This window comes from Halichoerus grypus, chromosome 4 (assembly GCF_964656455.1).
Source record: "Halichoerus grypus chromosome 4, mHalGry1.hap1.1, whole genome shotgun sequence".
In the NCBI taxonomy this organism is placed as follows: Eukaryota; Metazoa; Chordata; class Mammalia; order Carnivora; family Phocidae; genus Halichoerus; species Halichoerus grypus.
The window spans coordinates 106,844,022-106,856,680 of record NC_135715.1 but is presented as its reverse complement, the minus strand read 5'-3'; the positions used below and the strand labels follow the sequence as shown (position 1 = coordinate 106,856,680).

General features: G+C 33.3%; 1 protein-coding gene across 2 annotated transcripts in view; it reads left to right on the top strand.

Annotated features, from left to right (window-relative positions):
• LRP1B (LDL receptor related protein 1B) overlaps positions 1–12,659 on the top strand; it is a 1,832,840-nt gene that overhangs the window by 1,374,460 nt on the left and 445,721 nt on the right. For both annotated transcript variants that reach the window (XR_013447098.1, XM_078070743.1), the window contains exons 38-41: positions 3,092–3,218; positions 3,356–3,507; positions 3,803–3,927; positions 5,311–5,682. Coding sequence is in view for 1 of the 2 variants with exons in the window: in XM_078070743.1 (XP_077926869.1) it covers positions 3,092–3,218; positions 3,356–3,507; positions 3,803–3,927; positions 5,311–5,682 (776 nt within the window). In the remaining variant the exon portion in view is untranslated. The remainder of the gene's footprint in view (positions 1–3,091; positions 3,219–3,355; positions 3,508–3,802; positions 3,928–5,310; positions 5,683–12,659) is intronic.

Here is a 12,659-nt window from a genome sequence, read left to right as displayed (position 1 = left end):
TTTGTTATGATGATTTCTGAACATTATTCTTACAATCCTTCAAACCACTTTTGAATGTCCCATTTTTGATTTTGTGATTTTAAATTATGTAACTGCAAGCCTCTGTAAATATGGGAATTCACAGCCTAGGGCAAATTATTATCCAGAGAAACTTCAGTTATACAACACAACATTTGATTTTAACAATTCTGAAAATTTCTAGGTCTGGAATAAACTTGAGAAGTATTTCCAGTGCTAGATTAACCAAGTTAATACTCTAAAGGCACTTTACTTCACTATATCATACAACTCAACAAACATTTCCCTACAGCAAATTTTGAACTCAAATGGGAACAACATCAGTCTGTAATGCTGTCACTGAATCTGAATTTCCATGGGGTCTCAAAAACCAGTGACAAGGATTTTCATTTCTTCCCTTCATGAAAAATCACATTTAGATACCAAGAATCTATGTTCGTTAAAGTTATCTCAAGTACATCTATGTAAATTACTATCTTAAATTATTCATAAGTTTCTCCCTGCAGTTTTATAAGCTTAGTGTTCTTTCTCTACATTTAGTTGTAATCCCTGAAGGTTCCCAAGGTGCTAATTCTATTCAGTTCTTTATTTTTAATTTCACTTTAAGGAGCAAATAAATTACTCCTTTCCTGACATTCATAAAATGTTGCTTAATTTTAGTAGGTATAGAATCTTTTAGTTTTATTAAGTTGATAAATTATTTAGCCATGAAAGTGATTCCCTCAGTCAGATTTGACTTCATATATAACGATAATTTATCAAATCTCTATGGAAAATTTGAGTAAAATCTGTACTCAAGACAATTTTATTTTGAATAATTTTAATTCTTAAATTTATTATCATTCATCCAAGACTCTTGCATGGAAGTATTGCAGATTTAAAATGAACAGGGACTACTTGAGAAAAAAAGAACAAGAACAAGAGAGACTTGTTTCTCAATAGTAAGACCATTTTTCATGGTTTGTTTTGTGTTTTTAAGTATGAAGATTTTTGTTCTATTCCTTATACCTAGGGAAAAATAGCATTTGGTATAAGATTATTATATCGTTGTATTATATTTATATTTGGTGAGACAACATAAAGAATACACCACAGGCCTGGGTTAATAAAGCCTGGGTGAAGTTCCTGGCTTCAACCCTTCCTTATCATCTGCGCAATTGTGGATCATTAACTTCCTGAGCCACAGTTTCAGTATCTGTGAGAATTAGAGCTTAATTATGTTAAATGGCTGATTTGCTTTCACTCACTCAAAATAATATTTTTATTATTCACTTGGTGCATTTGAAAGCAGATTATTATTAAATAAAAGGTATATTGTACATATTTCCTTTCATATTTGAACTCTGGAGTATGTTAAAGTAGATGACAAGAATCAGACTGGATAAATAAGCACCTGTCTGTCCTGGCCCCCACAATGCCTTCTTCACAGTGTCAATCCCCTGACATTTTAACACAGTGACTGACGTCATTTAAGGAGCACTATTAATGCTGAAATTTTTCCTTAAAAAGTTAAATGGGGTGACAAATTTGGCCTCCCAGTTATCCAATTTATTTTTTAAAATACTGAGAATCCCCATTCAAGTTTTAAAAATTCTTAACTATAATGCAGGCATAGATTTTTTTTTTTCATGCCTGTTTCAGCCTAGATCTAACCAATAAAATATTAGTTGGATTTCTTGCTACAAAGATTTCCCTTTCTGATTTATAGAGCTTGTGAATATGAATGAAAACTTCTTCAGGATTAATATACTTGGAATTCTATCCACACCTCTTTTTCGTCTGATTGTAAAAATCCAACACATTTATTTTACATAACATTTTCAGGAAAAAAAATTAACTTTTAAAATAAATCAGAACATATGCATAAAGGGAATACATGTATTTTTACATAGTTTAAGTATCTTTTTATGGATAAATAGTAAGATCATTAAGTGGATATTAAATATGAATGTACATCTTTGATTTTTCTATATGCAATCTCATTTTCTTATGTATGATTACTCATATATATGTATTCTAATATGCACAGAATACTACTCATTTTTGCCTGAATGAATCAATGATTGCCATATTTTTCTAAATTCTAATCATTGCTGTTTTCTGACAGTTAAGTAAAAACTTCAGTGGACATAACTTCAAAAGAGTGGATCCTATTTATCTGAAACCATGCATTTTGTATTGTAATATAAATTTGCAACATAAATATTATATATGCTGAATGAATGAATGAAAAAAAGCACAGATAATACGCCTTCTGTTTTTCTACATTTAGTTTTTTTTTTGACATGTTTTATTTCAGTATGCTCTGGATTTTCTTTCTGTATTTCATTTTCTTCCATATTCCATTTTGCATTATGAGATTACTAAAATAAGAATGTCTGCTTTTGTATGAATCCATGTTTTATGATCACTTCACAGGATAACTTACAAAATTTAAATTAGAATAGTTACATTCAGCAGTGTAAATGGACAGAATTGAAATTATAGTGCATTCATGTATGCATTAATAAATTAAATATTTATCTACCACTAATTTTTATTTTTATTTTTAAAATTTTCTAATTTCCTAGTGCTGTAGGTGTCCTAGTAGATGAAAAGGAGAAAGGATCACTGTCCTATTTGAGCTTATTGTCCAGTGGAGGCAAAAGACATTAATAAAAAATAACACTGTAAAGAAATATAAGAAATATAACACTGTAAGTTTGCCACTGTAATCCATGCAGAGTATATGGTACAATAATCAGAACACAAAAGAATTTTTGAGTGAAATGATGTTTGAAATAGGAACAAGAGCAAATTAATCAAACAGGTTGGAAAAAAGCATTTCAGACAAAATACTTTGCATGAGCAAAGTATTTTGGAGGGATTTTGAATCCATCCTTGTGATTTCTAAGAATAGTTAAATATTTTTTACAATAAAAAATTATTTTTTGTAAACATAAACACACATGTGTATTGATTTCTAAAATGTATTATTTTTGTTCTATTGGTATGGATGTTACTGCTTTATTATTAATAATATGTGTTTTTGTGTTTATTTGCATATTACTACAAATCAACAATTTCATTTCAGCTACTTGTTCTGGACTGAATGGGGACAGATGCCCTGCATTGGAAAGGCCCGCTTAGATGGCTCAGAGAAGGTTATCCTCGTAAGCATGGGAATAGCATGGCCGAATGGTATCTCCATTGACTATGAGGTGTGTTGGATTTCTTAAGTATTTAGAGTGCATTAACTGCCAACTTGCATTAATCCACTCTTACCATTCTCTTATTTTTTTAAATAAACCACTTAATCCAAAACAGCTTGTAATATTACTTTTCAATCGATCTTTAGGAAAACAAATTGTACTGGTGTGATGCTCGTACAGACAAAATAGAAAGAATCGACCTCGAGACTGGAGGGAATCGTGAGATGGTGCTGTCAGGGAGCAATGTGGATATGTTTTCAGTTGCGGTCTTTGGGGCTTACATCTACTGGTCTGACAGGTAATTTATTTTTTCATAAGTATTTGAGTCTCAAAATGTTATTTCATGCCAGTTGCTTTACCCTTGTAGGATTAGCCATTCCTTAGCAAGGTCACAAAAAGGATCTCACAAAGCCATGTAATTTCCACAGAAAGTTAGGCACTCTTGCTATTCCAGGCTCAAGCATTTCAATGTCACAGACTAAAGTTGGTTTCTTTCCCCTTCTGCTTGGCCATCTGTTATCTTCGGTTTAAATAACTGACTTGATGTGAATTACTTAAAGATTGTTGATCATGTATGTTCAACTTCTTGTCAGAGCACATGCCAACGGGTCCATCAGAAGAGGCTACAAGAATGATGCCACAGACACCATAACCATGAGAACAGGTCTTGGAGTCAACCTGAAGGAGGTTAAAATCTTTAACCGAGTAAGAGAGAAAGGTCAGCACGCTTATATAATGAATACATCTTATGTCATTCCTCTCCTATTTCTATTTTTTTAAAAAGATTTTATTTATTTGACAGAGAGAGACAGCGAGAGAGGGAACACAAGCTGGGGGAGTGGGAGAGGGAGAGGGAGAAGCAGGCTTCCCAGGGAGCAGGGAGCCCGATGCAGGGCTCGATCCCAGGACCCTGGGATCATGATCTGAGCCGAAGGCAGATGCTTAACGACTGAGCCACCCAGGTTCCCTCCTCTCCTATTTCTAAACCATTTATCAAACTTAAGGATTCTTATATGAATCCAAAACCTCAAAATTCTATTTTTTACATCTAATTTCCTACAAAAATCATACAGTAGCCTAATGAAATGAATGTAAAATAGTTCAAACATTGATATTTTTGCCTAGGACAGTGTATTTATATGGACATTTTATATACCTGGCATGTCTTCAGTATAGGTTTGGGCTAAGTAACATAGACTATCTTGATATATATACATATTCAACAAAAAATATAAAGCACAATTAAGATATTAGAGAATAAAAAGTAGCCAAAAATATGTGTTTGGGGTTATATTTTGATATATAAAGTGATTATGGCTTCAGAAGTTTGCTGTTGGTGTGAAATATTTCTGAAGTCATCACTTCCTTAAAATGTGTGTATTGAAACTGATATGGGAGTGGTTTGGATATTTTTTTAAAATTTACCTCAAATTAAATGTCTATTTTATGTCATTAAATATCCATAATAATGTCCATTAAAATAAATTGTAATTAATTTTCTTGACATCAAAGATAGGTATAATAATTTTGGAGTTGATGATGGATTCATGGAGGAAAATTAGTCTGATCGAGAAATCTTAATAGTATATTACATCTTCCTCAAAACTGAAGTAAAAACTTATGCTTATATACACTTAGGAGGTTAGGTGCATTGGAGCTGTAAATTTCTTTGATAGCTTTCATATTTCATAGACAAGATTTTAAAGCAGTGAGTGCACTGTTTGTTGGTGAATTCAGTTCATGTTTTGAGAGAATTGTTACTTGTGCCAAAGATTATAATACATAAAACCTATTGCAATTTCAGCATCAAGTTTCAAAAAAGAGTTATACATGTAACTGGCTGATTGAGGGAAAATTTTAATACTTTTATTTGGACGGTATTTGGAGCAGAAGAATGTGATCTTTGAAATAAGAAATCCAAGATTTTAAACTGGTATAAAAAATCAGTACTTTATAGTATTTGATTTTTTTTTTACTGACCAGTATTAATAAAAAGACTATTCAACATTATTTTTAAAAATATTTCTGTAAGAAAAATCACTTGAAAAACAAAAGAAAAACAAATACATATGTTTGTGTATGTATCTTTTCTCCTCTTTAGGGACCAATGTTTGTGCCAAAGATAATGGTGGATGTCAGCAACTCTGTCTTTATCGAGGAAATTCTCAGAGAACTTGCACTTGCGCCCATGGATATTTGGCAGAGGATGGAGTTACTTGCTTAAGGCATGAAGGTTATTTGCTGTATTCAGGGAGAACAATATTAAAAAGTATACATCTTTCTGATGAAACCAATTTAAATTCACCAATAAGGCCATATGAGAATCCACGTTATTTCAAGAATGTCATAGCCTTGGCTTTTGACTATAATCAAAGAAGAAAAGGTACCAACCGGATATTTTACAGTGACGCACACTTCGGAAATATACAGCTTATTAAAGATAACTGGGAAGACAGACAAGTAATCGTTGAAAGTAAGTACAATAATTTTTAAAAAATAGTTTAGTGAAAATGAGTATCATTTGCGTTAGCAGAGAAATTGGAGTGGTAATTGCATGTAGCAATTACATTTTTTGAGTTTATGTCCAAGAATAATGCACCTATATTATCTGATCCACCAAAAGTCAAAGAAGCAATTACTTCTTAGCATGTACAGTATGTATATTTTGATTATTAGTTTCTAATCATGGAACTTTCAATATATTTCTCATACAACCTCTTTTCTATGTGATTTTCATATATCCCCCACTTTTCCAATTTCACTATTCTTGAGGTCTGTCCTTTTCATTACTTTTAAAATGGCAAATTAGTTTATTAAATTAATAGTAAAGTATTCAAGTAATATGGATTTAAAAATGAAATTTCTGCCTCATCATTGCAGCATCAATTCCATATATTTATCCATAGCTGACAGCTGTCATGCATTCAGAAGTTTTTTCATGTATGTGTGTATGTCATTTGTAATTACAAAATTGAATGATCCTATATGCATTATTCAGCTGTTTTTTTAACTATCAAATATCTTGAAAAGCATTTATTTCAGTATATAAGGCTCTATCTCATTCTTTAGAAAGCCTATGCCTATTCTGTACTAAAGATAAACTAATTTATTTGACCATTTTCTTCTGATAAACATTTAAGTTGTTTCTGGTATTTCATCATTACCTACAATGTCACAATGAAAATTTGTGCATATAAATATGTTTATTTGCACATGTATTTCTTTAGCGTAGAATCATAGAAATATAATTGGAAAGTCAGTTGGTGTTTATTTTATTTTTTATAGCTGGACAAATTTCTGTCCAAAAAGACCATATCAGTTTATATTTTCATCAACTGTATGTGAAAAGGTTTATTGTCCCATACTTTTTCCAACAATAATTTCATAATTTATTGGCTATGACTATCTAATTTGTAAAAAAATGTCAGCTTATATTAATATACCTGATAACTACTAAGATCCAGCACCTACTGTATGTTTACTCATATAAATGTAAATATAAATATGGTCAGACTTTTTACTGCACATTGCCACCCCATGCTATGCCTGCCATTCTGCTAGGCCAGTATTTGCATATTCAAATCTTACTCAGATTTTCTAAATTAGTTAAAACATATACTTGTATAAATATACATTCTCATTTCTTTATTCTCTAAGTACAGTTACCTACTTATTGATAATTTCATATCCATTTGTAAATTCCAGAACATGCCAACATGCCATTTTGGCTTGTGTGTGTGTGTGTGTGTGTGTGTGTGTGTGTGTGTGAGAGAGAGAGAGAGAGAGAGAGAGAGAGAGAGAGAGAGAGAGACAATGCAACTGTAACTGTACTGATCATAAAGTTTGGACATATTTGACTTTTATTGATTCAGTATATATCTATGAAGTTTAGATTATAATACTGTGGTCCTCCAGTTTTTCTAGACTGATACAATTTAGAGTTGGAAGTGCTTACATTATATCCAGTAAGCATTGGAAAGTTATCAAGTTTACTGTGCTTGATACAAGTCATAGACATTTGTATTAATTATTAGTATTAATTAGTCCATAGACTAATGTATTAATTAGTCCATAGACATTTAGAAGCTACAGTTTCAGAAGAAACTACAAGTCAACAAACATTAAAATTCAGTAGAATCTACAAGATACTAGAGGACTAGAGAACAAAAATAATCTGTTTGGGGCAGGGTACAAGATGCCACTGACCTGAGTTGAGGAAATTTAAAGGATCAATAGGAATCTATTAGTTGACTGGGCCAGATAGGGGAGGAGAAGAGGAAGAAGGATAATTCTAGACTTGTGGTCTTCAAGTTTGGTTTCCTGGGGTTCCCTGGTATGTGTTCAAGGAGTCTAAGAGTTATTTTTATGGTAATACTAGATAATTACCTTTTCCACGGTATTGACATTTGCATTGATGGTGTACAAGCAGTGGTGACTAAACTGCTGGCAACTTAGTACTGATCAAAGCAATGGCACCCAACTGTCCTAGTAGTCGTTGTATTTTTCACTGCCACTTAATAGCTGGGAAAGAACAGATACTACAATAGCTGGGAAAGAAAGAGCCAGTTGCACTTAAAGAACGTCCTTGAAGAGAGTAGAACATTTTTATTTTATTAAATCTTGATCCTTCAGTACACATCTCTTTAATATTCTGTGTGATGAAATATATATAAGGCACTTTTGCTGCATTCTGAAGTGCAATGATTGCCTGAAGGAAACCAAGTATTTGTGCGATTATTTGGGTTCATGTTTCTTTTATGGAACGCCATGTTTTACTTGAAAGAATGAAGAACAGACAGACTATGGTTATTCAGACCTAGGTATGTAGCAGACATTTTCTAAAGAATGAATACGATGAGTCTGTCACTACAAGGAAAATGACTGACAATATCTGCTGCAAATAATAGAAATCAAGCTTTCAAGTAAAAATTAGAATTCTGGAAGACTTGTATCAAGCACAGTAAACTTGATAACTTTCCAATGCTTACAGGCTTTTCTGATGAGATGGGTAGTGATATTACTGAGGTGATTTTTGGGGGGTATTGCATCATGAAATGTGTCAACAGATATGCATAACTTAGGGAACCAATATTTTGCAAATGACATGATAAAATCATGCATGGGTAAATGATCCATTCAAAGTGTAGGATAGACCAATGAATTTTAATGTAATAGGGTATGAAAAGTTCACCACTGTGGGTTCTGATTCTACACTGAAGCTAACCTTTAAATAACTACTGCTTGTTATGTGTTGGTATAGTGTGAAAGAATATCCAGAATTATCTGAAAACTCTACTAAAACACTTCTCTCTCTTCCAACTTCATAGCCATGTGATTTTCTTCACATACTTCAATTAAAACAACATTACAGCTAGGATGAAGAAGTAGATGTGTGAATCCAGCTGTCTTCTAACAAACACTAAACAGATTTGTAAAATTATAAAACAATATTCTCTTCTCACTTAAAACAACACAGATATTTTCTTAGAAGATGCTAGTTATATTAATAGGCAATCAATTCATTTTTATTTTAAAAGAGAGTAATATATATTTAAAACAACATTTTTAGTTTAAATTTCTAATATGGTAAATAGCTATAGGCACAATTCACACAAAATTTCTCTCAAGTCCTCAATAATTTTTAAGAGAGTAAAATTTCTCAAATCAAGAAATTTCCAAACTACTCTTCTAGAGTAAGGGCTCAGAAAATTTTGGTACAAAGACATGAAAAAGCACAGGGTAGACAAAGAGTCGTATATTATTTGGTAGGATTAGAATGTGGGTTATGTGGCCTGAATCGGTGTGAGAAGAAGCTGGAGTTCTAGAGAGGCTCCAATAATAAAGGATTTGATCTGCCAAGATAAGAAGTGTTTAAAAAAAAAAAAAAAGATTTTATTGAGATGTAGTTTATATACCATACAGTCACCCATTAAAAGTGCACAACTTAATAGTTTTTGTTATATTACATTATTAATTTTTTTTAAAATTAGGTTATATATACAATGCATAAAATATAATACACATACAATAAATAAAATTAGCTATTTTAACTATTTTTTAATTGTACAATGCAGTGACATTAATTACATTCATAATATTATACAACCATCACAACTATTTCCAAAACATTTTTATCACTTCAAATAAAATTCTGTTTAAGCAATTATTCTCCATCCCCTGCTCCCCACAACCCTGGTAACCTCTGATGTGCTTTTTTTCTCTATGAATTTGCCTATTTTAGATATTGCATGTATAATCATACAATATTTGACCTTTTGTGTGTGGCTTATTTCACTTAGCATAATATTTTCAAGGTTCATTCATGTTGTAGCACATATCAAAAGTTCATTCCCTCTCCCCCCCCAAAAAAAAGTTCATTCCCCTTTCTGTGGCTGAATAACATTCAATTTATGTATATACCACATTTTGTTTATCCGTTCATCTGTTTATGGACACTTGGTTTCTTTCTACTTTTTCACTATTGTAAAAGTGCTGCAGTGAACATTGGTGTCCTAATATCCAAGATAAGTAGTTTTGGTTTTATTTAGTAGATAAAGGGAAATACGACTGTTATAAGGTACACATATACTAGGATTTTTGTTTTATAATGATCACTCTGGCTGTGTTGTGTTCAGGGAAGTTTAAAGGTCATGTCTGAAGGCAGAGATGACTTGGGAGTTGTTGCATTATTATAGATCCTGTTTCCACAGTGGTAAATTAAACTGAAAGCATATTAATTAAAGTATACATACAACCAAACCATTCTAATCCTCCCCACTAAAATCAAAGCAATTAAAACCACTAACACTTCAGTGGATGTATGTGTTAACTCACATGGAAGAAGTGAAATATGATAGCTAGGAGTTGGGAATCAGTCAAGTTCGGAGTCAAATCCCACTTTGTTATTTATTTCCTGTGTTATACTGTCAATTTCCTCACCTACAAAATGGGAAACAAACTCATAATTTTTTTTTGGTGAAGCTTTTATGAGAAAGGGTATGCAAGGAACATAAAAACAAGCATAATTTTATTTAATTTAAAACTTTATATTACTGTATTTGTGACACATTTGTGGATTATTTTGGATAATTATCTCCTAAATTATTTTTAGAATATGTGTTAGAGTTGTTAAACAATCAGAAATAATTATAATAATTACAAATGTGGTAGTGTGTTAAGGTCAGACTAGAATTTAAAAATTAATTAGGATTAGTTTACATTGATAATTTACATAAACTTTTCTAAATACTCTCCTTATGCCACCCCATCCCTCCAAGAAGTTGCTAATTTGTTTAACCATTATAATCCTCTCTTGAAGTTTTGTAGGAGAATTTATAGTTTGATTTGCCAAACCAAAAATAAAAACAACAAATAAAGTAAAAAAGTACCCCCCCCCAAAAATGAGTTACTGGCATACAAATAAATACAAATAAGATATAAAATTCATTTTTGTCTTGGTATTCCATTTTAATAAATCTGGTACAATGCATTTCATCTCGTTACATATTTTACCACTTACCAACAAAAGTAATTCATGGAAATGTGATTAAGTATTTAAAGATACCAAGGAGATACCATAGAGCTGTAGCTGCCGTACAGGAAGAGCCAGGCTGAGGGAGCTTACCCTTCTCAGTTGCTGCTATGTCCCTCTGTGAGGTGAGCGGGGCTCAGAGCTCTGACCCAGCCCTCTTGTGGGTAGGTTACTGCAAGGAGGGCAGGACCTGGAGCTCTCCCTGGCCTGGTTACTGCTCACTCTGTTTCTGCTGGATGAGTAGGGCTCAGGACACCTACCCAGGCCCGTTACAGCTTGAGTGCTGTGCAGAAAGGGCGTGGCTGGGGCACTTGTCTGGTCTTGTAGCTTAGCCGCTCTGCAGGGAGGGCAGGGCTCAGGGTCCTCACCCTGTCCTTGCATCTTGTCTCCTTAGCTGAGGAAAGAGGGCAGAGTTCAAGAATCTCATCCCTCCCAGTTATGGCTTGGTGTCTGCATGGGGTTAATTGGCATGGGAGCTTGCCCAGGCTGGTTATACCACTGGGTAGGCAGAGCATGCCCTATAGTGCTAGCAGGCTAGAGGGAGAGCACCAAAAATGGTGCCTATCAGTTCCGTCACCAGCAAATTAGGATGAAATTTCAAAAGTGGCATCTGTCAGGGCTTCTGTCCCTGGATAAAGCCTACAAGTTCCTGTCTCTCCAGCTGCCACTTTAAAATTGGTAAGTCGGTCTCTCTCACTTATGGTCTAGGCAACTTTCAATCTGTTGCTTTGCCCAGGATCTCAGGGTGAGTGAGTTTTCTTGCAACCCCTTTAAGAGTCGGGTCTCCATTCCCTGTAATTCTATGATTTTCCTGATCTTAATCCCCATTGATTTTTAAAACCAGACATTTTGGGGGCTCATCTTTCTGGTGACAGCCCCCACGGTTGGAGTTCCTGATGAAGGACATAATTTCTTCACTCCTTCTGGGAGTGTTCTATATTTTGGGAATCACCATTGTGATTATGAGGTCACCACTGCTGAGTTAGGGTCCCAGGGGAGGTGGTGTCTCTGCCTCTCTTACTCTTCTCAATGCATCTTTTTTTTTTTTTTTTTTTTTTTTTGTGGAGGTGCTGTTCATCTAGTTCTCAGGTCCTTTTCAGAGAAAAATGGTTTCATATATAGTTGTAAATTTGTTGTGTCCCTGAGAGGAGGTAAGTTCAGGGTTTTCCTATACTACCATCTTGAACCCTCTTCCTTTGTAATGCTTTTACATATATATATATATTTTTTCAAGACTACTGGTGGCAATACACCTTTCTTTTAAATTATATTGTACTGGAAATATCTTTTTCTTTTCCTTTTTTTTTTTTTTTTTTTAAACATTTTATTTATTTATTTGAGAGAGAGAATGAGACAGAGAGAGCATGAGAGGGTCAGAGGGAGAAGCAGACTCCCTGCCGAGCAGGGAGCCCGATGTGGGACTCGATCCCAGGACTCCAGGATCATGACCTGAGCCGAAGGCAGTCGCTTAACCAACTGAGCCACCCAGGCGCCCTCTTTTTCTTTTCCTTTAAGTGGGCTAATTCCATATCCTTTTATGAGTGCCTAAAAATTCATTTGATTATGTTAATTTTTCTGTTTGCAATTTCAAAGGTAAAAATGTCAGCTTTTAAAGTGTATTTATTTTTAATTTGCTTGGTATATATCATAAAGACATTCTCAAAATGTGAGAATCTTAGCTACTCACTTTTTTTCAGATTTTATAAAATAAAGAAATACTTTCAGACATATTTATTAGCTAACACAATTTTCAGATTACCTATTGAGATAATTGCAAATATTGGAAAGACATAAAGGAGCATTGCTTTATTATACATTGAAATTACTAAGATTTAAAAAAAGGTAAGAATAAAGGATGAACATTGTGCATAGGGAGTCAGCAAATGGTGAGGCAAGGGATAATGTTTATGCTCCAATGG